We start from the raw sequence: 27,943 nt of genomic DNA, 5'->3' as shown, positions 1-27,943 counted from the left end.
AAGACACCCCGCAGTGGCCGTGGTCACGGAATCAAACGCTCCAGAGGCCATCTTGGAATGCGAGGACAAGGCCATCCAAGCCTGGCGGGTGGCACGCCTCCATGCGCACAGACACGTGTGGTGGCCGGCAGTACTCCTGACTTGGCGATGGGGACTGGCGCTGGGACCCTGCTAGGCGCCGCTGGTCCGCTGGGGGTCCTGCAGGGCTTGGAAGGGAAGCAGTCCAGAAGTTTAGCTGGAATTGAGACCAGTGGCTCCAGAAACTATGGCCTTGGGCACCTGCCACGCCAGCGTGCACTCGGGATGGCACATGCCAGGCCCGAGATCGAGGGCCGAGGCCCCAACGTGTCCCGACCTGTCTTTCTTCGCCGTCTCGATCTGACCCGGGGCGCCCTTCCGCACGTCTGCTCTCTGCTCCCCACGCTCTGCCCTGCCCGCCCCAAGCCCCGGGCCCACCTCGGCCCAAGTCCCCAGGGAATAGTTCCCTGCCTGCCCCAGCCCTCCGCGTGGGAAGGCTCTCACTCCTCCCGTCACTCTCGGGAGTGACCCTGCATCCCTCTCCCGTCACACGGCTTTTTTGCCATCGACCTTATGAGACACGCAGGTTATGAGGTCAAGCTCTGGGTCTCCCCAATTCATCCCAACCCACGCCAGCTGGGCCGCACCCATTACTGGTCTGGGTGTTACCACACGCCCAGGGTACTCCAGAATCACACAGCTTAGCTAAAAAACAAAACTTCTATTAAATTTTCACTAAAATACGAAACCTAGCTTTGTCAATCATTTTGACCCAAACTGCTCACCGCATTAAGTTGTGCTTCAAATTCATTACTTTCAAAAAGAAATAATAAGGTGTTACATAATCACCCACACATAAAATTGTTGACACTGTGCTCGATAAGGGCCACCCACGCTGCTGCGGTGCACGTCACGGCCACAGTGTCGGGGCAGAGGGAGGCTGGAAGGGGGATGAAGGTGCGGCCTGCCTTCCTCTGTGCCCTGGCCTCGAGCACATGCGACGACAGGACTGTCTTTCCCAGCCCAGTTCTAGTACTTGGGTTCAATTTATTGATGACGTACTAGGAATGTGCCTGCACACGAGTGACACCAGGACAAGAGGTGTAGAGCACGGCCTCCCCGGCTAACTGGACTTCCCCCGACTGTGGACAGGCCAAGAGCCACAGGACGAGCCCATCACGGTTCTCCAGAGTCCGAGCGCGCGGCGAGAGGGCCCGGGGCGCGGGCAGCGGGCTCAGCCAAGCTGGGTGCTGAGGAGGGGAAGCTGGCCTGAGGTCACGAGCAGAGGAGGAACTAACTGGAGCGGTGCCCAGAACACGCAGCTCCCAGTGTCAGAGGATGGCTCTCAGGAGGCCCTGTACCGGCAGACTCCCGGGGCGCAGCCGTGCACATGAGTGCGTGTGCTCCTGCTTCCCGGCTCATTCCCATGCAACACATGCCTGCCCGGGGAACGCATCACACCCACCCACGCTGCTGGCACGTGCTCCCAGGGGAGGCAAGCCGGTGCAGACCGCGCCCGGAAGGAGCCGCGTGCCAGGCACCCCACGCCAGGACGCCTCCTCGCTGGTCTCCGGACCTGTCTTCCCAGTGCAGCCGGGTCTGGTCTGGCGGCAGCATAACTCTACCCTGAAGCCTGCCAGGTCACCCTCTAAGGAAGTGTCAGGCCAAAAAGTCCCCTTAATAGAGACACGTTGTATGAGACACACTTTACTGGGACAGTGACAAGACAGCCTGTCCAGCCCCATCACCGCCCCCGCTGTCTTCCCTTTGCACGCACTGATCCCTCCTGTTTTGCTGAGCAGACTCGGGGGTGCTTCCGGCTGTACCTGTCACCTGTACCCGCCTCCCCAACCCAAACTGGCTTCCTGCTCGGCCTTGAGCCCCGGGGTTCCTTTGCCAGCACTGGCCATACCAGGTTTCAGGACCGTGTCTGCATCCTTCTCCCTGTGAGGATGAGCTTCTGGAAGACACGGGTTTTACCTGCTTTATTTCTGGATCCCCACAGCTCAGCGCAGCGCCCTCCCAGAATAGCTGCCTCACCCTAACCTGCCCGAAAGGTGCATGTCGAGGAATGAACATATGAACAGTGATGAAAATTCTTCACGTCTTGTCCTGAAGCACCTGAAAAGGACCGGGCGGTTTCACTTGGAGAAGCAGAATTCAGGGAGGGAGCACCATTTTCATCTTCGAGTACCTGAGCGTTGACTAGTGAAAGCTCCCAAGAGCGGGGGACACCCGGGGTGGCACGAAAAGCTGCCCAGCACGGTTCCCCAGCTCCCTGGGCTACCCGTGTGTGAGCACCCTGGCACTGGGGGCCCGGGCAGAGGCCGGGAGGCTCCTGCTGAGCAGCTCCCCCCCACCCCAACCCCGCTGCCTGGGGGCTGAATCCTGGAATGCTGGCTCAAAATAACGCGTGGAGGTGGCTTCAGTGGGCGGGGTGGAGAGGAGCGAGCAGGAAGCACAAAAGGCACCGGGGGGAGAGCCTCGGCAGATCAGCTGTCTCTTTTCTCACGGACACCCCCACATGGGCCCGTACTCATCGCCCCCCTGGGTAATATGTTTCGCCACTGCTAGAAACCACTGGAATGAATGTCCAGGGAGCTGGAAAAAGACGTGAGAACCTCAGAATTTGTAACCAATCAACCCAACCACACAAACAGCAGCAAAAACAAGCAGCAAAAGCAGATCAACAAAGGAACGGAACCAAAGCCAACGGCGGCAGAAGTGCACAGTGTAGCCCCATTTCCCTCCCTGTATCCTGGGACCCAGGTCCTCTTAGTGGGTGGCAGTCCAGTCTCGGCCCTGAGGTGACCCCTCTGGGGACCAGCTTCCCTAGCTCTAGTGGGAGGCGCAAGCAGGTCCACAAACCGGGACCTGCTCGCAGGCCTCACCTCTGGTTTGCTGTCTGTGACACAGCACACAGCGGTGAAGGCTACGTCGACGCCCATGACTCTGACCTTCGGACTGGACACCAGGCTGCTATTTGTTTAACAGGCTGAAATCCAAACACTGCACTGACTGCGTGACTGTGCTGCGGGACGCAGGTTAAGGCACTAAGCCAAGTGTTTTAACATCCGATGGCAAATGCCATGTGAGGCAGGACCCACCCGTCCTCCCGCAGCACTCACCGAGGCCCTGCATGGCCTGCACCCGACTACGCTGCACGGCACAAGGGCATCGGCTGGACAGGCAGCTCCGTGAAGAGAGGACGCCCCCGTGGCCCACGCGAGGCCCGAGCCTCGGCGGCACAGCGGGGCGGGCGCGAGGGCTGCTGGAGGCGGCTGCACGGCGGTAACGGCGCCAGCGGAAGCCGCCACACCGCCTCGCGCTTCCTAGGGATCTCCCGCCCAGCATGACTGTCACTACTGCCACGTGGACACTCCGTGCTGTGTACCGAGCTCTACTCTAGGTACTTGGGGTGCAGGTGAAAAAAAGACAAAGACCCGTGCCTCATGGGGCTCACACTCTAGTAAGAGCAAGGGAGGGAGATGGACGTGACAGACAAAATGTTTGTAAATGATGTCGACTGCTTGTGTCATAGGAGCAGCAGGCAGAGGGGACAGAGCCAGGCCAGCAGGGAGAGCTGGGTACGATTTTAAACATGATGGCCAGGGTTGGCCCCCTTCAGAAGGAGATGTGAGCAGAACCTGGCAGGCAGGGAGGGCGCCATTGCCTCCTGCCTGCGTCTTACACCAGGCTCCTGCTGCTCCCTGTCCTCTGGGAATGTGGCAGAGGCTCGGGGCCAGGACTGTGGTGGCACAGGCCTGTCAGCTTTCCTAACGGCAGGCTCCAAGGCCAGCACCCTGCATCTTGTAGACCGCGGGACTTTCCTTCTGGAGCCTCTGCTGAGAGGGCTGCGCCCCCTCCCGAGGGCCAGAGAGTCCACACTGGTCCTGGTCTTTGTGCCTTGGGCCATTTGGCAGCAGGGAGCAGAGAGCTGGCCGTGTCCTTGTTCAAAAAGACCTGCCCATTTGAGCAGCAGGGTTCACTCACACCTGCCGGGTGCCCTGCTCTGTACCTGCCGTCTAGGGGACCCTGCCACCCACTGAGGGTGGCGAATCACGACCACCACGCTGACTTTCTAGAAGAGAAAACCCGAAGTCATGAGGCTGTGGTCTGGAAAGCAGGCTGCCTGGGTCAAGGGGGCACACCTCAACCATGAGGCCACACCGCCTACTTTACCTTTAAGCAGGGCTCGGACGTCCCGCTGGAGTGGATCCCGAGGGGTCCTGCTTGGGAACACAGACTCGAGGTGTGACCCATGGGGCAGGCTGGGCACCGCCACCTGGCTGGGCATACTGCTCGGCGGACCTTTCCTGCTTGCGTCCACAGAGATCTCCTTGCCATGTCCACTCTGCTCCCGAGAGCCACCCACACAAGCTGGCTTCCTCCTTGAGGGCCTGGCCCAAACATGAAGGCGGGCAGGCCTCCGACCCCCGGCCCCGTTCTGCTCTCCACGGCTCTGACCTCCCCAGCTCGTCCCTCCGATCGCTTCTCCCCCTCGCGTGGTTCCCCTTCCTGCGGACCCGAGAGGCCCAAGTGCCCTGCCTGAGCTCTTTCTGACCTCTGAGGATGACGACGCTGCTGTGACATTTACCATCCTGAATCTCACCCATGGCCTGGCCACCACACTGCCACCACACCACATGGCGAGCAGTGCCTCTGAGGAAGTGTCACCTCTGCCTGGGTTCTAGTCTCCCAAAGTGGCAAACCAAATACCAAAGCTGTTGGACTCTTGTCCTCCTGACTGGCGAGGTCACCGGGGTTCTACTCAGGGACGGTCACTCTGGACTCACTTGTACACTGTTAGGAAGTGTCCGTCCCTTCCCACTGCTCCCTTCAAGAGCAACCACTTCCCCCCACTGAAAGACCTCGTGGCAAATACACAAAACAAGCCCAAAAAGGAAAGTTCTAGGCCCTTCTATCCCAGCCCTCCTCACTCCTGACCACGTTTCAGACGGCCCTCTTGTCTGGACCTCCCTCACAGAGCCACCTCGTCCCTGTGGCTCCCTGGTGTTGCTCACAGCAGCGGCAGCCGCTCGAGGAGCCCAAGGTCACCGCTCATCACTCACTGAGCGGGACTGCCGGGACGGGGCATCCCGGGGATGGTTTCCATAGCAACAGGAAGGTGTGCATAATGCACATGGGAGATTTTCCTGCTAAACAGCATCATTCTCTAGGCTTCTGGGGACACCTATGCTGGGAGACGATCTCAGCCGTGCATCTTTCTAAAGGTCAGTCACGCGCCTTCCGCTCTCCACAGGGTCTTCGTGTTCAGAAACGAAGGACCACCTCAGAGCCGGGCTCACCATCTTGGTTCCTCAGACTCACCTGATGTGACGAGGGACGTCAGCAGAACGGGAAGACCACCCTTAGCTTCTGGGGCAGGACAACATTCTGCTGGGCGGGTAAATAAATGCAGCGGCGCCGGCCTGCGGCTGCCTCTCCCCGCCTCAGCAGGATTCCAGGGGAGTGGGTGAGGACAAAATGTGGCCTTGTCGTCACTTCGCGAGAGATTTTTCAAGTTCTCTAGAATATTCCTTTCCAAAATTTGTTGTATGCAGAAAAAAACACCACACCCTGAGAACGTAGCACCTAAAGGAGGGACATGGGCCCCTCGGTAATGGGTGAGATTTCACGGTTTAGCCTCGGTAAGGCAGCGCCACCTATGCTGCCACTTGAAGTCAAAGCAACGCCAATCAGTAACAGAGCCTTTAAATACGACCGAGCCAGATTGCTTCTGCCGGTAAATATTGGTCTTACCGACACACGTCCACGTCTCACCGGGCCAGCAATGTGTTAAAATGCAAATGCCACCCTCAGCACTCGCTCGAGGCCTTGCGTGGGTCTGCACCTGACTGAGCCGATGGCAGGACATGGGCATCGGCTGGACAGGCAGCAGCTCCGTGAAGAGAGGCCTCCCTCTGAGGGCCCGATGCTCTTGACAAATAAGCAGCTGAAAATACCACAAACATTTTTGTCTGCATAAAGAGTGGCCGTTTCACCAGCACACGTGGGAAACTAATTTTTCTTAAAGGGATTTAACTTCCAATATACAATTTAAACAAGGCAAACATTCTGAAAAGTGTCCTGGGTTTAAAGACAAGAAGGAACTAGGCTGCAGCCACATCTGCTTGGCGGCACTACGTGTCACCTCCGCCAACTTCTGCAGGGCGACCTGCAGAGGAACCCAGGCACAGCGAGCTCTACTCCAGAGCGTGTGCTGAAGGGACTGGACTGGGTCTGGGGAGGTAAAGTGACTGCAGCGCAAGGAAGGGGAGGGATCGACGAATCGATTGATGACCGACCGACCGACCGACCGACGGACCTATCCATCAAATACGGAGAGGCTGAAAGTTCCAGTCAGGTGAAAATCATGTGCTGTAATGTTAGGTCACAGGGCCTAACTCACCTGCCATCGCTCCTGGCCCCGGCTCGGCTCCCAGGCCTCCCCTCCCCGGCCTCTCCAGGCGGTGTCTGCCCCAGGCTCAGTGTGGGCGCTCCCCTCTCCTCCGGGGAACTGTCTCCCAGCTTTAACCAGGAACCAGCTGCCCGCAGGGGCTCCCCAGGTCCACCTGCTGTGCACACCTGCCCTCCAACTGGTCTACACCAACCTGCCCATCCTTTCCGCCTCTCAGGCCCAAAATCAGAGTCGCCCTGGCCTCTTCTCACTGCCCATACCCACCTGAGAGCAAATGCAGGTGACTCTTACTTCAGAACATAGCCAGGACCCCACCGCCGTCGCACCGTGCCCGCATCGCGTGCCCGATTACTGCCGGCGACCTCCGAACCGTCCTGGCTCCTCCCGGCTCCCTGGACAAACTCGCAGCACAGCTGCCAGGGCCGTCCTCTGAGAGCCCGAGGCCATGCCACTTTCTGGTCTGAGACCCCAGCAGCTCTCACCTCAGAGGAAGACGCGCGTGTGCAGCGGCACTCAAGGCCTGGTTGGCACCTGACCGCATCTCCCACCCGCTCTGCGGGTGACCCCTGCTGGTCACGCTCTGCTCCGGCAGCCCGCCACCCCACTGCCCACTGAACAAGGCACTTGCCGGGGCCCCAGAACCTCTGGGATGCCTTGCCCCACGCTGCGGAGCTTTCTGTGGCATTTACCACTCTGTAACGTACTAGGCGCCTGACTTACCACTGCTGGCACCGCTGTCCTATTAGAACACATGCTAAGTGACTCCAGTCTTTGTTCTGCCCACAGATGTGCCCATGGCAGACGCAAGTATTTGTGACTGAGCGACTGTCCTGACTTTCTTGCTCTGACCAACAAACCCAGAACCCAGACAGCACAGCAGTCGATGTGGTGATTTCCCTGTGCGAGTGAGGCGGCAACCTGGCCGACGAGTCCACTCTCCCCAGCCAGCCAGCCACGTGGCGCTGGGAAAAAGCCACAGGCCGGATCCAGGGACTGAATTTGGGTCGTGAAAGCGCGAAATTACGTACTTCACGGAGCACAAACCCAGAACCATCAAGACCTGTGTTTCTCCGCACGGGGCGCCGTGCCACTCCCGAGTCCCTTCCTTCTCTGGTCACTCTGGTCACCAGGAGGGCTGTCTTCTCCTTTTGTTGCCTTTGGGGAACAAAGATGCTAGTAATCACAAAATGTCAGGATCCAGGCTGCGGACAAGTGGCCCAGGCCTTCACACGCTTTCCAACGGGTTTCGTTCAGCTTGGTGAAGGCAAAAACACATACTTTTAGTCACTGCCTTAATCTGAGTCTTAAATACAGTACTAGGAGACAATGCGAGATTTTACTGAGAAAAAGTGAATTTTTAATTATCTCGTGAATCTACTTAGAAAAACACACACAAGCAATGTTCACAACTATAAATTTCAACCTTTTGCACTAAAAAACACAAAACAACAAACACGAAACCACAGGCATGAACTGTAAACCTGTAATTGTTATCGACTAGTCTTAAGGTTAATTCTTAGTAGTAATTCGGCATTTTCCTGCTTGGCAATTCTAGCGTTTTAGCACCAAATGGTCTCCCGCAGAGGTACTCGTAACGACTCTGGCTGCCCGGGCAAGGAGATGCTTGCGTGTGCAGCGCTCACACCCACGCGGACGGGAGGCACACAGAGATGGCTGGATGGCACACGCTGACTCTCAGGGCGATGGAAATAAGACAGAGGGCACACGGGTCACACGTCTTTAATGTAGTGCATTCGTAGAAAAAAGGCCAGCTTTCGCTCCCAGGCGTGCTCTCGTCCTTATAGTTTAATATCATGATTTAGAAGATGCAGACGTTATTGCCTAAATATTATTCTATACATTCCCATCAGTGTTCAGGAAAACTGCTACTTAATTTACACCTTAATTACTGGTTACAGCTTTAGCTCGTTGGCAATTTTGGAAGCAATATTTTTGAAAGCTATGGATGTCCCCGATATCCGCTTAAACCGGACCCCGTTCAGAGACAGTCTGGGCAGCTTGCACACCTCCATCTCCCACTGCACGAGGTTCTCTGCGCGCCCGTCGCCGTGGACGCAGAAGAGCAGGAAGCGCTCTCTCTGCTCATAGTCGCAGTTGTTGGCGTCCAGCACTTTGCGGATTTCCCGCATCATGTCACCGGGGTCCATGGCACTGGTGGTCTTCATGCTCCAGGTAAAGCGCAGGGAACGGGGCTTGGCCTCTTTGTTTTCATCCTTTTGCTCGGCGGACACGTTGCGACTGAAACGCACAGTGGCAAGTTTATTTTTAACGGCACGAGAAAGCCAGTCTGTCCTACTCTAGCCGAGCTCACGGCCGACTCCCAACACAGCTGAGAACCGACCTCCACGTCTTTCCTGCGTGGTTCCCATGTGATTATCTTCCCTTTCGAAGAAGTGTTCACCTATTTAGTCCTCCACTGTCTCTCTCAAATCATAAGCCACATACGCAGAAAATCTACCTGGCTGTAAAATCCCACCAGCCATGTACTTACTAAATTAGGAAATAAGGATTGCTAAACACTACCCTTGGAAACTGGGCAAAGTAGAGAGAGGGCCACGCACCTCCCAGCGCCCAGTGCAGGGGGCCAGGCGCCAACAGGCCCTCTCCACTCAACTCCTCGCAACCTCTGGGTGCCTTAACTGGGACAGACTCAACATGGTTGAAAAGCGCTTCCCTTGTGACCTGCCCGGGGGGCTGAGTGCACAGCTAGGGGTGGGGGGGAGACAAGCTTTCAGTAGTGCCCCTCCCCCATTTTTCCTTCTGTCAATTTAAACTTCTAGTCTCAGCTAAAAAGAATTCTTAAATGACGTTATCTTGCAATGAAAGAAAAATAAAATGCTAAAGCTTATTTGCTGCTGAGTACCCAAATGACTCTCCTGGACATAAACTGTACAGATTCACAAAGCGTTAAGCTGTGGTCCCCACACCCACGAGGTGGTGTCACAGTGGCCCCAGGCATGGATCTCTGGGAACTCAGAATAGGCATCTACTTACTGTTCCCAGACACTTAATCATCGGTGCCACAAACCGTTATTTACATTCTCCTTTACCTGGAGGCTTTAATTAGGACGGTGGATATCTAACACTCCTGTGCATTAAAAAGGCCCCGTATAGAGCCCGAAATACACTTATCCTGTGGCAAATTCATCAGAGCTGAGGGGGGGGTGTGGCTTTTACTAAGCACACAGCTCTCCCTGTCACCAACCCACTATGCGACTGGGTTCACACCCACCAAAACTGACTAGAACCTTCCTATGTACGAAATGCTGTTACAGACTAAAATAGCTAGAAACATCGGCAAAAGCTCTCACCCTAGTTGGGGTTAGAGGAGGGACGACTGCTGCACGGGAACAGCAGTGACGAGACAGGCCCGGACAGTCTGCCAGACGGTCACGGGACCAGAGGGTCACAGGGGAGAGGTGGAGCCCACCTTGGGAGGCGTGGGAGGGAAAGGCGGGGCGGGATGAGGAGGAAGCAGTTTCCAGGTGGGGGTGGCATCTGGAGAGCACGGGGGTTCGGGTTCCAACACCGTGGAGGTGGGGGGAGTGCCCAGGCCCACCAGGCAGAGCATCAGCAAAGGCCAGGACGTGATTGGGGCCGATGTGAGCACGTACGAACGGGCTGGGACTGGAGGCGCAGAGACACCCACACAACAGCCGCTGGCGCTCCCGAGCGCTCTGTGGACAGGCTCAGTGTTCCCTGTCCCCGCCACACCGGAGGCTGTTCCTCTTACAGATGGACGCAAGCTCAGGCTAGAGTCTCTTGAGGCTGGAACGTGCAGGCCCCAGGGGGACTGCGGCTACGGAGGTCACACAGGGCCTCACAGGGACACGGTTGGTCAGGCAATGGAGCCACTGCAGGTTTGCTTTCGGAAAAGTCATTGGCTCAGAGCCAACGGGTTAACAAGGACCTGGATAAAAAAGGGCATGAGGGACAGGCGTCTCCAACTACGAAAAGCGCTGAGCCTCTGTGGTGACACCCCACGCCCTCCAATCCGGGCAATGAGAGCTACACGAAATTTAAAAGCAACTACATAATCTTTTTTAAAAAATCTAATTCGATGTGAAAATTCTACTCACTACTCTTTCATTCCTTGAGACTAGAACTATGCCGAGAGCCACCAAGGCGCCCAGAGCGCTCCTACCAACCCCCAGACCTCACTGCAGGTGGTTAGGGCCCAGGTGGGAGGGCCGGGATTGTACCGCCCACACCCAAGGTTAAGAGTGGGGACGGGGAGCAGACGGCTTTCACCAGCCGGCTGCGCGGCGCCCTCATGTGGCCACCAGGGCGCAGCACAGCCCACCGGCCCAGGGTGAGGGCAGCAGTGCTCACAGCTTCCCAGCCCACTGCGGCCTCACCAGGCAAACCTGAGAGCAGAGCGTTGCCCCGCCACAGAAATGAGGTAAATACCTAGAAAATGTATTAAAAAATAATTTCCCTCACCTTGAGCCCTCATATCTCCCGTTCCTCTCATATTCAGTTGGAAGCCTCAACGAACAGAAGGCAGAAGCACAGACAAGTGGGAGAGAGAAGAGAGATCTTACACACCAGTACACGGCCCCGCACAGAAACACAAACGTCATAAAACCAACAGCCCAAAGCACTTTTGGGTCATCGGTGCAGGTCAGGATGACTCTCAGACTCTCAGCTGTGACCTGGCCAGTGACTGCTGTCCCCCGTGTGTCCACGAGGCCTGCCTGGCACACCACGGCCTTCGCGGCGGCTGTTCAGACCCTCTTTAGTCGCTGGGCCCCAATTAAAGGGAAATGGATTTATCAGTTGGATTTGACACGCAATTACAAAATTTTCTGTCCAAGGAAAAACCTGGCCACTGGGAACATCCATCAAAGAACAAACATGGATGGAACTTCCCTCAGGAAGAAAGCGGTCTCCCAGTTTCTGATGAAGAACTCATGTTAACAAAGCGTCAGTGACCCCACTGGTTTCATCAGCCTGGCCTTGGAGTGAGCTGAGAGGCACAGGCAGTGTGGCCTCTGGCGTTTTCTGCTTCATTTGTGTGCGCTCCAAGGTAGTGGGCAACATTTTTGTCTCTTGATATCAAAAATGGTCACCTGGTAGGAATAGCATTTACTACAATGCTTTAGGTAGAAACAATGAGACATGCTTTCTTCAGTGGTTGGTGGACAGTGGCTTTTAGATCAAATACTATTTACTCTTCAACTCCGAAAATATTAAAACATTTCTGCTATGCAGCTGCCCACATCTTACTTTCTCAAAAACACAAACCAAATGAGGCTGTAAAGTTTGGTTTTATGCTTATTTCCAGTATCGGAATATGAGCTCCTTTCTCTGTCTTTTTTAAAGCCTTCTGCTAATTCAACCCTCAGCGAAATAAAAAAATGATGATTGACACCATTACCACTTACCTTTTGCATGCTTTAAGCTAACCATTAAAAGTACATTAATGTTACTGCACATCTCGTTCCTCAAACAGAAGCATGCTAAGTGTTATTAGTATGAAGACAGAATTATTTCGATGCTAATAATTCTACCAAAGAAAGAAAATGCACAGAGCATGCTCAGGCCTCTTGTTACATGGGTGCCACAGTCCCCTCAAAAATGCCTGACGAGAGTTAATTTATTTCTTTCCACAGTTTCTTTTCAAAGAAATAAGTATTTAGTCTCAGTAGAAGGTTTAGTTTTAAGGGAAAAAATAAAAATATAAAAGGCTAGAAAGCCAAACCTGATGTTAATTGCAGGAGCCATTTTGGGATGAAGATTGAAAAAAAATGTGTATATATAAATCCTACCTTTTGATAAACCTGAATGACATGTTTCTAAAAGAAATTAAGCCAAAAAAAAAAAAAGAAAAGAAAGAAATTAACAAAAATGACGCACAAATGAAACAAAGTCTAGTCAATTATAGAAAGAAAACAAACAAAACGGCTCTTCTTCTGTCCAACAATGAAACAGTGACATTTGTTGAAAAAGTAAATTACAGATAATTGAGTATGTGATCTTTTAATTAGAAATATTAAAAAATCTGTACTTGTAAGCAGAGATTTAGCAGTAAACATCGACATTGGCTATAACTGAATTTGCTTAAGGCTCTTCAGATGGACAGTCTTTAAGACAGTAAAAGTCAACATCTTGCGTTAAAGAAACGACAAGTCACTTGCAATGAACTAGTAATAACATTTTTCAGTTTTCTTCAGACTATCTTATGAATAAAAATCTTACCTTCTTATAAAGAAACACTAAAAATTTCCTTATAAAATGTTTAACCATTAAGAGAATCATTACTTCAGGAAGATGATTTGAACACTAACAGATTGTTACAGTGGTATGACATAAATCACTTTTAAAGAAAAAAAATTAGTTATTGGGGTCTAAAATGGAGTAGACTTTTTAGTTTTAGATATCGGAATAAAGGAAAATTAGATGGCAAGATAACAGTGGGGGTGTCAAGTTTACGTTTTATGTAATAAACTGAAGGAGATATATTTAAAAGAAGTGACTCAGCTTGTTAAAAACAATTAAGAAGATGCTTAGGTTGAACTGAACGGAACGTGACAAAAGAAATTTCGAACTGAACGGAACGTGACAAAAGAAATTTCGAACTATGCACCAAGCGGGAACGATCAAGTCATCAGAGAGCTTTTCTGGGCAGGCATGGGCTGGGTCTGTCAAACTATTCCTAAAACCCAGTTCTGTGGACACAAGAGGCACGTATATGTATGTGCCGACTGACTAAATTAATGAATCCTTAGATTTTTTTCTAATTTGGGATAACTTTGGCATTGCTTCAGATACTGACCATTTTAAAAGTTTCTAACTACTGTGGGTAACCGCCAGCTACTTTGTTATCGATCAAAAGGGGTACACAGCAAGGTTATACACAGTAGAGAACATCCATTGAAAGTATTTTGTAAATAATTTAGCACCACATAAATATAAGGCAGTATTATCCAAAATATTATTTTACCTAAAAAAATGATTAAAAGGTCTTTAAAATACATTTTCATTTCCAAATTTTCCACCTGAGAAGTGTCAGGGTTACTGGTCGAATACCACAGGGCTGCTTTTCTTAGAAGTTTCCTCCCACGAATCCCCTGATACACAAAGAGCGGGAAGCTGCAAGACTGAGGTCTTCGCCTCGCTCCTTCTGACGAAAGGGGCTCCGAGGTCACGGAGCCCACAGCTGTCCCACACCACCCGGTCCCCAGGGCAGGGCCGGGAGCGAGGGTAGGCTCTCTGGTGCCAGCTCTCTTCTCACCGAGTCACGGCAGGTCTCCTCTGAAAATCCTAGGTGCGAACACCCGAGCCTTTCAAGGCCCAGCAGGGTAATTCTAGCAATTACTGTCCGGAGAGAATAAGAAGCTGACACCAACGACAGCAGTAAGGACTGTGACTGTTCTTAAGAATGAACTGACAGCACCTGAAGGGACAGCGGCAGGAAGGACCAGGGACCTCAGCTTGCAAACTTGAACAAAGAGAAAACTGCCTTTCTGAAAAATCTGGGGGTGGAAATTGCCTGGAAAATGTAAAATAAGATGACCCCCTAGAATTCTTTTTAACAAGAAACCTCGGTCTCCGACTTCAATTCAAATACATGAAATAAATTTAACAAGCAAATGGGGGCAAGGGCTCTGCCTGCGATGGGCCTTCTCGGTGTTCTGTGCGGGCGCGATGCAGCAGCCTCGGGGCCTTCTCTGGAGTCACAACATGTACCTCCATCTCCCCGAGCCTGATCTCCAGTTTCTTCTATGAAACTGGGACAGTATCTCCCCACAGGGCAGACTGCAGAGATTACATGGGCGTCAAGGGGACAATGTGTGGTGTGTGCACACACGTTTCAATGTGTAAACCCAGTCTATAATTCTTGGCACATAACAAGCATTTGATAAATGGTAGCTGATAGTTTTATCAATGATAGTATTAAGATGGCCAAAAAAAGAGCAAAAAGAAGACAAATAAATTTAAGGATTTTAATGATGAGCCCATTTGAGACCAAAGTGCGAGGACACAAAACCGACTGTGCTGTAACCAGTGCTTAGCTAGACCTGAGGGCTGCATGTCCCCTCTGTGCTCGGGGCTCAAAGGGCAACACACTAGCTGCTATTCAGCAGGGTTGGGGGGGCAAACAGCCAGGTGAATGATACCTGGGATACCTGGCTCCATCTTCTACCACCCAAGTTTCAGAGGCAGATTCCATTTCAGCCTAGTCCCTGAGGAAGGAAGGAGCTGGGGGACGGGGAGGCCTGGGATAGGCCATGGGATGACCTTGGTAGGAAGGAGTGGATTATTCTAGGGGTCACCAGACTCTTCCTGGACTGAACCCCCAGCCTGGGTAGGCCCATTCTGCTCTCCTGTCCAGCCTGGAACGAGATGTTTCAGCAAAGGAGCCGAGAAGAAGACAGGGAGGCCTGGAACATTCTGGCTGCTCTGCCCTCGAGTCAGAGCTCACAGATGTCAGATGTCCTCCCTAACCTGGCATTCAACGTCCCGACAACAACAACGAACGGGTTATCTGGCGAAAGGCAGTTTAATGTGACTCGTCTAAGTTTTACGTGACCAACCTCAAGTAAAGTTGCTGGGAAGTGGTACTTAGCTCACAGGTCAAGCAACGCAGATGGCATGAAACAGGGCGAGGGCTCATGGGTCAGGGGGCGCCGACAAACAGAGGATGCCACCGGCCGCTGCAGACTCTGAGGCGTGCCATCGCTGCGTGCAAATGGGACACAGGCGATAAACACGAGGGTCTGCAGCAGGCAAACGTGCAGGACGCCAGGGACACATTAAGCCTTGGTGAGGCGTCACTGCAGAGGGTTCCTCTGAGGCCCCAGGCGCTCAGGCTTCCCAGGTGTGGTCCTGGCCAAAGGTGCCTCCGACCCCCCGCTTACAGGGCAAAGGGGCTCCCTTTCCTTTTTCTTCTTGTAGCAGCCAATGTTGCTTTCAACACCTCCGGCCAGATTATGGGAACGAAGTTAAAGCACCTCAAGGGCCCACAGAGAGTCCAGCGTTCCCGAGGCCCCAGTGACAGCCTACGGGACGCAGGAGAAGCTTTATATGTGACCGGGTTCTAGTGTCTTTCTGAGAATACACCAGGGCTTTTATCGCCACACTACATTCAAGAAAGTTACCTGCTTCTTGCTATAACTCACGGGGACCGACAGAGAGCGAGTCCAAGACTCAGACCGCCGGACGCTTAGTGTCCCTCCAGGCGGTGAAACGCGGCGAGAGGGAAAGTGCCTCTCCTCCGCACGCAGGGACCGCCCCGTCCGCTGTCCCCGCAGTGTCTGCTTATGGAGCGCCAGCCCCGCCCACAGACCCAGGTTCTGCTCAACCGCAACACATCTATGCGGCAGATGGGCGATCCACAGAACAGTAACTCAAGAACCACCAGAACCTCCCAAGTGCTGAAGAACTTTCGCTGTTGTGAAGACTCTGAACTCTGTCGTTTCTCTCCTAAAGGTTTTAAAGTACAAAGTTAGATGTAGAAAAACATGAGCTAAAGACAAAATAAAGAGCAGCCGGGTGCTGGCGTCACAGAGAGGACATCTCCTTTCGCTCCCAACAACCGGCACCACCTGGCACTTACCTCCTCGTGAGTTTTGAGGTTAATTTGCTGAAAAGATTAGTGGAGCCTCGGCTTCGAGTCTGCGACAACGGCGTGGCTTCGTGGGACAGGCTGGGCGAGGCAGGCGGGCCGTTGTACGTGGCAGTCCGCCGCTCCCGGGGCTGGCCGTGGAAAGTGCTACGACTGGCAGTGCCCCTTGGGAAGCGGATTCGGTCCGGGGTGGTCGCGCTGCTAATACTGTGTGTGGAAGCAACTGGAGTTCTCTGGTCGGGCACAGAGCTGCGAGAGCGGAAACACAGATTCTTACGTCTTCACTCACAACGTCCTGGCTTTGCGGCAAACGCGGCACATGGAACTTTACAGTCACGGTATCCCTTTGACATACAGTGGGGCAATTCCGCTTTCATAATCTAGGTCGAAGGGGCGTTTCACAGCACTTGGGAGGAAAAGGTGAGCTAAGCGAGAAAGGGGATCGGCCGGAACAGTACAGACATATTTTCAAGGACAAGATTAACGCAGGGAAATTCTAGGAGAAAGAATGGCTGACTCAGCTTTTCCTTCGCTTCCCTCTCAAACCGCTTATGTGCAGAGAACCCGCCAACGTAAACGAAACAAAGGCCACGCGAGTGAAGCTGAAGAACAGGCAACTGGCGCGTGTTGGAAGCACACGGATGGCAGGAACACTGTAAGCAACCGGGGGGGCGGGGCTCTTATCTCTCTGTAGTATGCAAAGGCGAGAAGACACACACGACAACAAGGACACCACGAGACAGGCTGTGGGTCACTAGAACCACACACAGGAAGGATGAAGGATGCTTTTTGGACAACTGCAACAAAATCCTGGACTGTGAAATCCACAGCATGAAGTTAAGCAGCGGCGGGCGCATGTCAGTTTCACAGGCCCGTGCGTTTTTCTCAGCAGCCGTGGAGTTATCTCCTGCACTGCCTACGGGAGGCGGCAGCATCCTGGGGTGCCCGGAGGCTGACGTGGACATCGACTTCGGATGCTTCAGCTGACGGCTGGGAGGTATGGCACAAATGGAGGCAGGACTAGCTGCATAAGCGAACGTCCTCGTCAGGCAGAGGCAGAAACAACAGGACAGTGGACGAGTGTCAAAAAGAGCGACCTGCTGCTTAACACGCGGACCGTCCTCCCCAAAGCGTCTCGTTTCTGTCAAACGACAAAACCTCTTCGACTCTGGAGCAACTGCTAACCTGTAGCTCCTTTTTTTCAAATAGTATTTTTTAAAGTTCATTAACTTTAAAGAAAAAAGAAACATCTCACATGTTTGAATATTCGTGTGAGAAGAACAGTGTCCTCTGAGTATATACAGAAGAGAGCCTATCCTAAGACATGTCTCCATCCAAACTGCAGTGAAGTCAATGGGCATGACAAGGACACACCGCTCCTGACCCGTTCCCGAAGCGTGGCAACGATTTCAGATGGCCTAGTGATATTCTAGGCACAGTGACTGGCTGTTACTATCAAAGCGACCTATGTTATTCAATAGGGCCGAGAATCTTCCTACTCCAAGGATGTTCACTTCTTTATGAGAAAACAGTCAGAATTCTCAAGGGGTCAACTAAGCCCCTTTTTTCAAGGTGGGAAAACTAACGAGCAAATGAACCATTTCTCGGCAGAGAAAGAGTGACAAAGTGGCTGCAAGTGTGCAGCTTTGCCTGGCAGAAGCTCCGGAACAAAACCACCTCTCTACTCCTGAATCCAGCTCAGTCGTGTCCTCGGCCTACCAAAGCGACGCCTCCCTCCCCGTAAGGACAACCAGGACTTAGAATTCCGGCTCCACCCTCTCTGCGGCTTTCTGCAGAAATCTGTTCGAAGCCTGAACTGAGAGACCATCGGGTCTTTCTCTCATGTTCCATGTCCAGAGCAACTGTGACATCTTGGTCGTGCCACCTTCCTAAAGCGCTTCGGCCAGCCCGTCCTCTCCACGTCTCCTCCCAGAGCCTCAGTGCGGCGCCTTGATCCTGGCACAGGCCTGGCCCTCCGCACCTGTCTGCACTGGCCTCCTGGCCTTGCCCGCAGACCTCCCAGTCTGTCCACCACACAGCTGTGAGCTTCCTGAAATACAACCCCTCGGCACTCATAACCTTTCGAAAGCACACTGGGTCTTCAAGATAAAGACCCGACTCCTCCCCCTGGGCCCCGCCATCTCTCCAGGCTTTACCGTCCACTGTTAGCTCCCGGAACGCAACTCTATGGCCCTCCTGTGTGTGGTCCACTGGTCACACATCAGGTCAAAGTTGCCTCGCAAGAACTGTCTCTGTGCCTGGACAGCTGGCGTCATTCTATTTTCATCAAATTTCAACCCGGCTCACGCCGTGTACGAAGCCTCCCCCGACGCGCTCCCCCGCTGGGGGCCATCCTGCTCCTGCAGACTCAGTGTGCGCGCTGCCTGTGCCTGTTACACAGCGCCGTGTTGCGGTGACCCTGCCCTGCCTGAGCCTGGGAAGCCAGCCCTGTGCCATGGGGTCCCCAGTACCAGCAGAAAGGCTCAGGTGATGTGGGTGCTCAGGCAGTGCTCTCCTAACCGAGGACGGAAGTGCACAACGTGCCTCACTGGAACTGTGACAGCCCTGACACGAGGTGGGAGGGCCTTTGGAATAAGCTGCTCGTGCCTGCATTTTCGAGAATCCTGTCCTCCAAATTGGAAGAGTGGCTCTACCACAGTCACGGAAGAACTGGAAACAAGTGCCTCGTGAAGATACAAGAACACTCAGCTTCCTGGGTTTGCCCCTCGGCACCTACTCTCCCCTTGTGGCCACGCCACCTAAATCCTGCTCTGGGGGGAGCAGGCTCCTGGGCCCTAGGAGTCCTGACGCCACCCCAGACTTTCCCAGCACCCTGGCCAGCGACAGGGTCAGAGCCAGACCTGCAGGGATGTGAGAGATGCCCCCAGGGCTTCTGTGTGAGCAGAGAGAGGTAAAGTGGCAACTCTGATGCCACCGGGCCTAAGCAGGGACCTGTGACACCTGGCTCTCGCGGTTGTTCCTGGCTGTGGGAATGCACAGGTGCCCTGCTTAATTTCAGTTTGCTGGATTGGGCTTCTGTCACCTGTCACACAGCAAGTCCTAATTGATTCAACTATTTGAAGAAATGCTTGGTAGTTCCCAATACATACATCTAGACGTATGTATACATATAATTTTATTTTTAAGAAGGTAGAGATAAATACAACCCATGTTCTATTACCTATTCAGGGCAGAGCAAGAGTCAACACACTTTATCCCCCTGCCAGCCGTTGGCATTCTCTTGTCCAAAATAGGGGCTGGGATCGATGGGTGCATTAAGAAAAGCAGGGGAAGAAGGGGCTGTTTGGCTTCTTCCCTGAAGAATAAAAATGGTCTCAAAGACTCTGGAGAAGTAAAGGGCTTTTAGTCAGCGTACCGAGTAAGAAGATGCTTGCTCTGTGTCCACGAGGCACACCGCTCATGGCTGGACAGTGTGGGCAACAAGCTGTACAAGGTGTATAAAGATGGGGACTTTGGACAGAAACTCTGCAGCAAAACACACCTGCCTTAAAGTTGGAAACCTTCCTAAAAAGGAGTGTAAATTGATATTTTAGTTAAAAATTATTAAATTTTTTGACATTCTAATCTTACAGGTGACTGAATTATTTCTGTAGGAATATAATCCACATTGCACCGTGACTTCCACAAAGCAGGGAACAAAACAGACGTGTTTTTTTTTTTTAACTTCTACGGTAGGCCTAGCATCTTGATTTAGGAAACAATAAACTCAGTAAATGCTTGCTGAATTTCAAGTTTGTACAATCAAACTCACAACAATTCTATTTACAACAGAAAACCCCAACGGGCTGCGCATTCTAAAAACGCATCAAGTTGGCTGTTATGAAAGCTGGACAACACCACCCTCCCGCCCGAAAGTGTTACAAATGATGGTTCTGGTCCATAACTAGCCCCTGACAATGTACAGAAATGAGAGTAGCTGCATTACGTTTTCAGTAGTTCTGGGTCCAGGAAGAACCATTTTTTTAAACCTTAACTTAATAAAAATAGTGATGTGTTCCTTAAAATCCAAGTTGCATGAAGTTCCTATCATTCTTCCTGGCTGCTTTATATTTATGTCTGATTATCCTTAAAAAAAAAACATTTTTAAAAACTCTAAACTACTCATGGTTACTAATGGACAGGTATTCTCAATTTGTTTGATATGCCACCTATCCCATATCAGAACTTTCTGATATGAAATATTTGGATGCTGATTCAAAGTGTATCAGTGATTGGGCAAAAACAGACTTAAAAAGATAATCTGAAAGATTCATGTGGTAACTGTGATCAACGTTCTCTGCTCAGTCCTTGTGCCCTGATGCAAGACAAGTGGATAAATGCGTAAAGTGGATAAACGGGTAATACAGCCACTTGACAATTAAAAAGATTTACCTGTGATATCAAATATCTAAAATTTCTTTGAAAAGGTTATGTTGTGCTTTATTATAATGAATGACATCACACAACTTCTTTGGGGGGGATGTCCTCAAATGAATACATTTTCAACAGTCTCTTATAGATATTTAAAAGCACACGAAAAAGCAGGACAGAGTGTCCATGTTATGTTGGTTCATTAGCAACATTAAGTTGACAGATGAAGTATAGTCAGTGTAAACTAAGAAAATTGTTCACATTTACATCTGAACAGTTTATCATCAATAACAAAAGACAGTATCTGCTGAGCGCTGTGTCTGTGTTAAGTGGTTTAAGGACTATGAACACACCTGACTTTTACAAGATCACACAACTGAAGATGTAATTAACGCTTTCTCACGCCTAGTTTATACCGTTAGTCAGTGCTGGTACCGGGCCTTTTTCAGAGACCAATATCTGAAGAAGGCAGAATAATCGCATCAGGGAGATCACTGCAGAAAGCAGGCTGGACTCCAGCACGCCTGGTTTCAAACGAGTCTTACTTAGAAAACTACTCATGCCAAAGCAACAACTTGCTATACCTCGCTGCACTGCCCCCACCCCCCCACACCAGTGACTAGCTTTAAAGCTGATAAAACAGAAAGATGGTACTAGTAAGACTCAATAAATAATATTAATTTTAAAACGAAAAACTATTTATTAAAAATCAATTATACTGCCTGTGGCAAGAAAAATACATTTGGTGAGGCTTGAAAACATCGTCCCATGTTCAGAGTCGAATACTGAAGACAACTGATGAGCTTGTTTAAGACATGTGTATAGACTTTGGTTTAAAGTTTCATACAGTTTTTATTAGCCACAACCATTCTTGTGTCGAAATTTTGGAAAAACACATTTATAAGAAAAAAGTCCAACATATTTAAGGCTAAAAATGGAAATGAATGCCCTTCTTTCAGAAGTGAGCCTAGATCCAGGCATCCTGTAGCTCGCTAGTAGTTCAGTCAAGGAATAAGCTGTGTACATGGGAGAGGAAAAAGCAACAGCCTGCCTAAGAAGTCATCTGTGCATAAGGAGGGCTCGGTGCATCTAATTTACGACTCAAGCATCTATTTTAAGGGTGAGAAAGTTGTCACATTCAGGCGCCTTAACCGAAAGTAAAAAACATGACCACAGAGTCTGGCACTCAAACCTCCGATAATTTTCCACATTATTGGAAATACATTTTCAATTAAGTCATAAGGTAAAAAATGGAAATCCAGATAGTATTAAAATTATGGGCCCTGTCTTGTGTGGTCTGGCACTGAGGCGCTGTTTGGTTAAAGACAAAGACAACGTTCCCGAAAGCAAAGTGTTTAAACGACTGATGCCAACAGAAGCAATGAGGCCCAGGTCAGGACAAAGAGGAGTCGGCCCCAATGAGGACGGCATCTGCGGACAGAACACAGATAGGTAAGGACTCCAAAGGAATTTGAGAATTCTTAAAATGATTTCTGATGAGTGCACTGAGTAATCGCAGGAAAGCGGACTCAGAAGGGCATGTGCGCACACACACACAGGCACAGTGGGGCAGATCTTGGTCCTAACCACCTCTTAAAAAAGTCTGACCGTACCTCAGAGCTGTACCTTCTAAAGTTCAAAAGGAATCTGGTAGAACAGTTCAACAATTTATAAGAATTTGTAAAAAGAGAAAGAGTCATGAAAAAACATTTTCCTCGTTTTGTAGACTAAAATCCATAACATATTAGAAATGCCTGTCTAATTAAATCTACTGCTATCTTTTATTAAATCACTTTGAACTGGAACAAACTTGATAGATTTGAGAATGTAACTCTAATAAAATAAATTTTACCAGAGGACAGTTTAGTTTTAAATGAATATATGAATCATTACTTGTAAGCTATCTGGCCCAGTTGCTATACAAGTCCTTAATAGCTTTTAATCATAATGAAAAAGACAACGTTAAAACAAGCACATACGTAGGAATCAGAAAAGAGGACATTGGAATGTAAATATTTCTAAAACTTCACTGAATAATCAACATAATCTCACATAATAAGCTTTTACTTTCATATCAATTCAAGCTAGAGTGGTCTGCAGAAGAGGAAATGTTAAATACTTGACTCTGGTCTTAAGGGTGAAGGAGGAAAGAAGGACCCTTGCTCAGGCTGCCACAGAAGTTAGTGATCGAAACATTCATTTGATTAATAAGATCCACAGAAAACAGAAACCTTGCAATGTAATTTCAGAAAGTAAATGTCAGAAAAAAAAAGAACCAATTTTGATGTGAGACATGGGAATGAGACATGACCCAACAACGTTCAAGTTAAGAAGTCACGGAACAGTGACAGACGATGCAAACTGATCTTCTGGATTTCTACTCTAGAACCTTGTCTGCTCGCTGTGACCTTCTGTCACCACTTTGGATTTAGTTTACACACAACTCTTGCAAAGGGAAAGCAGGAAACCCCATGCCAGCCTGGGAAATGCGTTCTATATGGAATACACACCTAAGTGCTCCAGTAATCCAACCACTTCTCTTTTCTCTCCCGACAAACTAGCTACGCAGGGGCTCTGGTCCCATTAATCCCACTTTATCCTACTTTTCTGACTCTACTTGTTTCTTATTTTGTAACCCCAAGAAAGCTGTTTGCACGACACGACTCTCTCCTTAGTCACATGACCTTGTTCGTATTTTAAATCACACTCAGCCTATGTATGCTTGTCTCTCCACCAGATGAAGACTGCTGCAGGCTCTGGGATCCCGAGTGCATCTCCCCCAAGGGGGAGATGACATGACTGCTTGTCCGCCGGTCCTCTGGGCAGACCGCTGACGAGTGCTGCAGAAGGCTTGCCACCCCACTCTGCGACCTGCATCCTCCAGAAGCCTGGCTCTCTGCTGCAGGTCCCTGGCCTCCCTCCTTCCACCTCTGTCCAAGTTACTGATGTGCACAACACGCCCGACTTCCCCGACCACTAGTCTATGACCAGACCGTCAGCTGACATTGGTCTCCTTGGGGAAAGCCCTCATTTAACTTCGCCCCTTCCACCATCACGTGTGGCCAGCCAGCAGGATCGGCTCTGCACTATGAGAGGAATTCGAAATTTGAGGGTCTCGCTAAAAATTCACACTTAGATTTAACTTACCATTACAGAATATTTACCAGTATTATTTGAAATTTGATTATAAAAACCAAGAAGTAAATAACGTGCTTCCATTTCTCTGGAGAAAAACAAACTTTCTTGTAAACAGGTAGAATTTCCTACCTGTTTTCTCTGCCGTTCGGAATTACTGAGTGTCTATCAGCTGTAGCTCTTTCACTGCAAACGTAAGTATTTCGCCGCGTCATTCCACCAGATGCTGTATTACTCTGTTGAAAAAAAAGGGCATTTTGGTCTCGAGCAATTTAGTAAGTAGAGTACAATGAGAAAAAAAACTCACCTAAATAAACATAAAAACTCGGTCTTTAAATAAACCCACCCTAAAATATCAACGGTGCTCGCCAACAGGTCAGAAAAGGAGGTGGAGGCAGCCAGGCTACCCTCTCCTGGCACTCAGAATAAAGAATGGCTATGGCTGTAATAATCATGAAGTAATAACTCATGAATTATTTAAAGTAGAGAAATCCAGTATTTTAAAAGTTAATACCTTCAAAATAAAAAGTAAAAAGTATTATAAATGTAAGGAAAAAATATATATTAAAAAAAGATGTAAACAAATAACTATTAGGAAAAAACGGGTAAATATGCATGGCCCTAAATTTGACAAGAGATTTATAGATGTGACTCACCATAAAAGTACACAGAACAAAAAAAATTTTGATAAATTGAACTTTGTTAAAATTAAAAACTTTTCTGTATCAAAGGACATTCTCAAGAATGTGAAGAGAACCTACAGAATAGAAGAAAACATTTTCAAATCATATATTTGGTAAGAGCTTACTATCCAGACTACATAAAGAACTCTTACAATTCAACCACAAAATGACAAACCACCCAATTTAAAAATGGGCAAAGAACTTGAGTAGGTATGTCTCCAAAGAAGGCACACAATCGGCCACAAGCACGCGACAAGATGCTGAACAGCACTAGTCTCTAAGAAAATGCAAATCAAAACCACAACGAGGTACCACTCCACACCCATCAGCACAGCCAAATTAAAAAATGCAAAACAAACGCTGGCAAGGATGTGGAGAAACGGACTCTCGTATATGGCAGGAATACAGAACGGTGCGGCCGCTGTGGAAAACTGGCAGCGCCGCAAAGGTTAAATATAGATTACCATATGACTCAGCGATTCCATTCCGAGGGAAATGAAAACTAAGTCGACACAGAAGCCGGTACACAAATGTCACAGCGACACAACCCATAATACCTAAAACAATCTAAACGTCCATCAGTGGAGAAGGAGAAGACCTGCGGCAAATAACAAGGAATGAAGTGCTGACGCACGCTGCTGCTCGATGAACTCTGAAAACGTGATGCCGAGTGAAAGCAGCCAGTCAAAAAAGGCTGCGTATTGTCTGACAGAGGAATATCCAGAACGGGCAAACCCACCCGGAGAGAGAGCCGATCGGTGGGTGCCAGGGGCTGGGGCGGGGGACTGGAGAGTGACGACTTAACGGGTGCCGAAAAGTGTGGAACCAGAGAGCTGATGGTCGACGCCACTGAACAGTACGCGTCGAAATGGTTAATGATATGTCATGAATTTCACATGAATTTTTCAAAAGCTAAGTCACAACTAAGGAATTTTATCGGGTAAGAACAATGTCGAAGCAAGGAGAAAAGCAGCTGTCTCTGCTGCAGCGCGAGCAGGCGCGCGGAGGGCCACGCCGAGGCTGACGGGAGGAGGCTGACAGCAACTCCTCCTCTCCTTTCTGAACCAAGGCTGGGCGACTGACCCCGCTCCAGACACGTTTCCGTAAGGGCGGTGCGCAGATGAGCACAGCTGTGAAGGCAGAGAACAGGTCCTTACCTTCCTGGGGAACTGTCAACAAAAGCTGGAGGCTGAGTTTAAACTGCAAGGCTCTAAATGATCTAATTTTACAGCGTTGGGAGCCAAAACAAAAACCTCTTCACGCAGGTTTACTCTGATAAAGCCCGAGGTCAGAGGATGGCGCAGACAACGCGGCCCTGGCACGGACGACCCCCAACGGGCAGCGGGGCCTCCGCTGGGCTCCTCACGTGAGGGTTTCTTTGGGGTGGAGGGAGGGCTGTGTCATTGTTACCTCTGTAGGGAACAAGCTGGTTAAAGAATTGTTCATACTATGCAGAGTCTCACTTTAGAAGTGCTAGGAATACTAATCACTATGTCAAGTCAGAGAGAACACGTTTCAATTAACGGAAAAATTTCTAAAGCTGAATAGAATCTAATTAAACAAACACCGCTTACTGGGGGGATTTAAGGGTAGGGATTAAAAAGTGGATTCAGGTCAGCAGTGTAATATTAGACAATTACTAACTTCTCTTCATTTTAAAATTTAGCTAATACATGGAAAAGCACTCGGCATGGTTTCTGGCACATGGTAAGGGCACAAAGTTGTCAGCAGAAACCTTTGAAAATGCGGGGTGACAACACATCCCTGGCTCATGGGCAGTCAGACCACTCAGTGCTCGGTGTGGTCACCTGTCTGCGCTGTCGTCATCTGGTTTCCTTTCTTTCCTGTTAGGCTATGAGCTCTTTCCATCTCTCAGCCTAACCTGACCTAGAGCACAGCAAGTGTCTGTGGAATGACTCGAAGCGGCCCGACCTGGAGGGTCTTGTGCCCACCTAGTAGGAGGGGCTCATCGAGAACCGCTTCGACCCACTTCAGTGCAGCAGCTGGTGGCTGCATGGTGGCCCAGTGGGGGGGTCATTCTGGCCGCCAAGAACGCGGGAGCAAAAGAAATATCGAGAGCACCGCAACCCCGCAACCCCAGGGAAGCGCCGGAGTTCAAGGTCACTTACGCTCGGGACAGTGGAGCTCTTCTTGCGTTCGGGAATGTCCGCCTTGTTGGGGTTGCTCGCGTTCCCTAGCATAGGACTGGCTGGAGCAATGCCCTTCCCTCCAACAGCGCTGCCGCCTGACTTCCGGGCGGGAATGCCGTCTTCCTTGAGGTCACCATCTGCGGTGCTGGTCTGACTCCTTTTCGGATACGCCACAACTGAAGGAACAGCTGGCCCAGCTGAAATACAGAGTTCCCTTTTTAAAAGTCACAATACACTTCTCATTTTATTGCCAAAGTAAACGTTTTTAAGATGACCTAAGACGGCTCTTCATCTGAGAAAATGTAAGACAGCAAAATCCTCTAAGATGTTTCCCATCTGTGTATGTTTTCTCTATGCGATAAATTCGATTTTGAAATTTCACTCATTAGTCTTTAACTTTCTACTTAAGGTTTTTAAAAGTTATTATTAATGAGCTTGTACAGCTGTCCTCCAGGGGCAGTTACTATGTGGAGAACTAACCCAACCAACTTGATGTGCACACACCATGCAGAACGAACTGCTTCCCCTGGTCCATCCAAGTGAATCACAACTTTTTTTGTGCAAGAGATGCCTTCGCCTTTTGGAACAGAACGGTACAGATTTACGGGCCATGTCTTTAGCAGTTTTATCTTGGATCTTTTTTAAAGCACTCAATCTTCTAGGTAAATAGGGCTTTGAGTAGGCAGCTGGTACAAGGTGGTATAAGCAGAGGAAGCATGTTCCTCATATAAGCAACAGGGAGGGAGTGGGCAAAGGTCTCTGGTCACAGTCCACCCTAGATAAGGGACCCTGGGAGGACAATCAGCTTGGGTCCTATGACACACTACCCGCATACTGGAGACTCGGGGCTCCAAGAATGCTGGAAACGAACAAGAGAACTCGCACCTTCATTATATACAATGTCCAGTGGTGACAGACCACATGCTCACTGTTCATTCTTCGGTAGAAGAGACTATATTTTAGGTCTATTACAAAAAGGGTGGGATGGGGTGGGGTGCAGAAAAGCTACTTCTGCATAAAAGCTACTTCTGGATAAAAATCTAAATGGTAAATCTCCATGGAACTGAATTAAAAGTAAATGAGGCTTTGGTTTTATTTATGGGAGAAGAACTAAGCTCTCAGTTTGGCCATAAAATGAAGACTCAACCAAGTACAGAGCGATATCACCCTGAACACTCATCTTTCTTCTCAATAGCCTGAGGTAGCCAATGGCATCCTGAACTTTTAGTGTTACTGCTGATTTGCTTTGAAACTTTTATTTCTATTTACAAAAAAAAAGCTTTTTAAACTTTGAGATTGTGAATGGAAACGGACACGGACACAACCCCTTGACCTCATACACCACGCGGCCCAGTCTCCTGTGTCGTGTCTGTGTGTTGAGCTCCGCACGCTTTGGTCACAGGTGCGCGTTCATGTGCCTGCCACCAGTGGAGACACAGCCGCTCCACCTCCAGGACCTTGTGGGCCACCTTTTCACAGCCACAGCTACCTCTCCTCCACCCCACCCCCGCCCTGAACCCTGGCAACCGCTAATCCTTTCTCCGTCTCTGCAATTCTGCTAGTTCAAGAATGT

General features: G+C 50.1%; 1 protein-coding gene across 11 annotated transcripts in view; it reads right to left on the bottom strand.

Moving 5' to 3' along the window:
• Positions 1-7,773: 7,773 nt before the first annotated feature.
• The window catches only part of MARK3 (microtubule affinity regulating kinase 3), an 81,802-nt gene continuing 61,632 nt past the window's right edge, over positions 7,774-27,943 (bottom strand). For 3 of the 11 annotated variants that reach the window (XM_039884301.1, XM_039884304.1, XM_039884305.1), the window contains 6 exons: positions 26,350-26,567; positions 23,670-23,773; positions 16,023-16,280; positions 12,232-12,258; positions 10,904-10,948; positions 7,774-8,698 (listed from right to left, as the gene is read on the bottom strand). In XM_039884301.1, the coding sequence (XP_039740235.1) occupies positions 8,353-8,698; positions 10,904-10,948; positions 12,232-12,258; positions 16,023-16,280; positions 23,670-23,773; positions 26,350-26,567 (998 nt within the window). In that variant the 3' untranslated portion in view covers positions 7,774-8,352. Of the gene's footprint in view, positions 8,699-10,903; positions 10,977-12,231; positions 12,259-12,322; positions 15,890-16,022; positions 16,281-23,669; positions 23,774-26,349; positions 26,568-27,943 lie in introns of those variants that run through there. The other 8 variants (XM_039884302.1, XM_039884307.1, XM_039884306.1 and 5 more) reach the window with 6 other exon arrangements.

Source organism: Pteropus medius, unplaced genomic scaffold (assembly GCF_902729225.1).
Source record: "Pteropus medius unplaced genomic scaffold, Ma_sr-lr_union100, whole genome shotgun sequence".
NCBI lineage: Eukaryota > Metazoa > Chordata > Mammalia > Chiroptera > Pteropodidae > Pteropus > Pteropus medius.
Note: the sequence above shows the minus strand (reverse complement) of the source record. Positions and strands in the feature narration are given on the sequence as shown.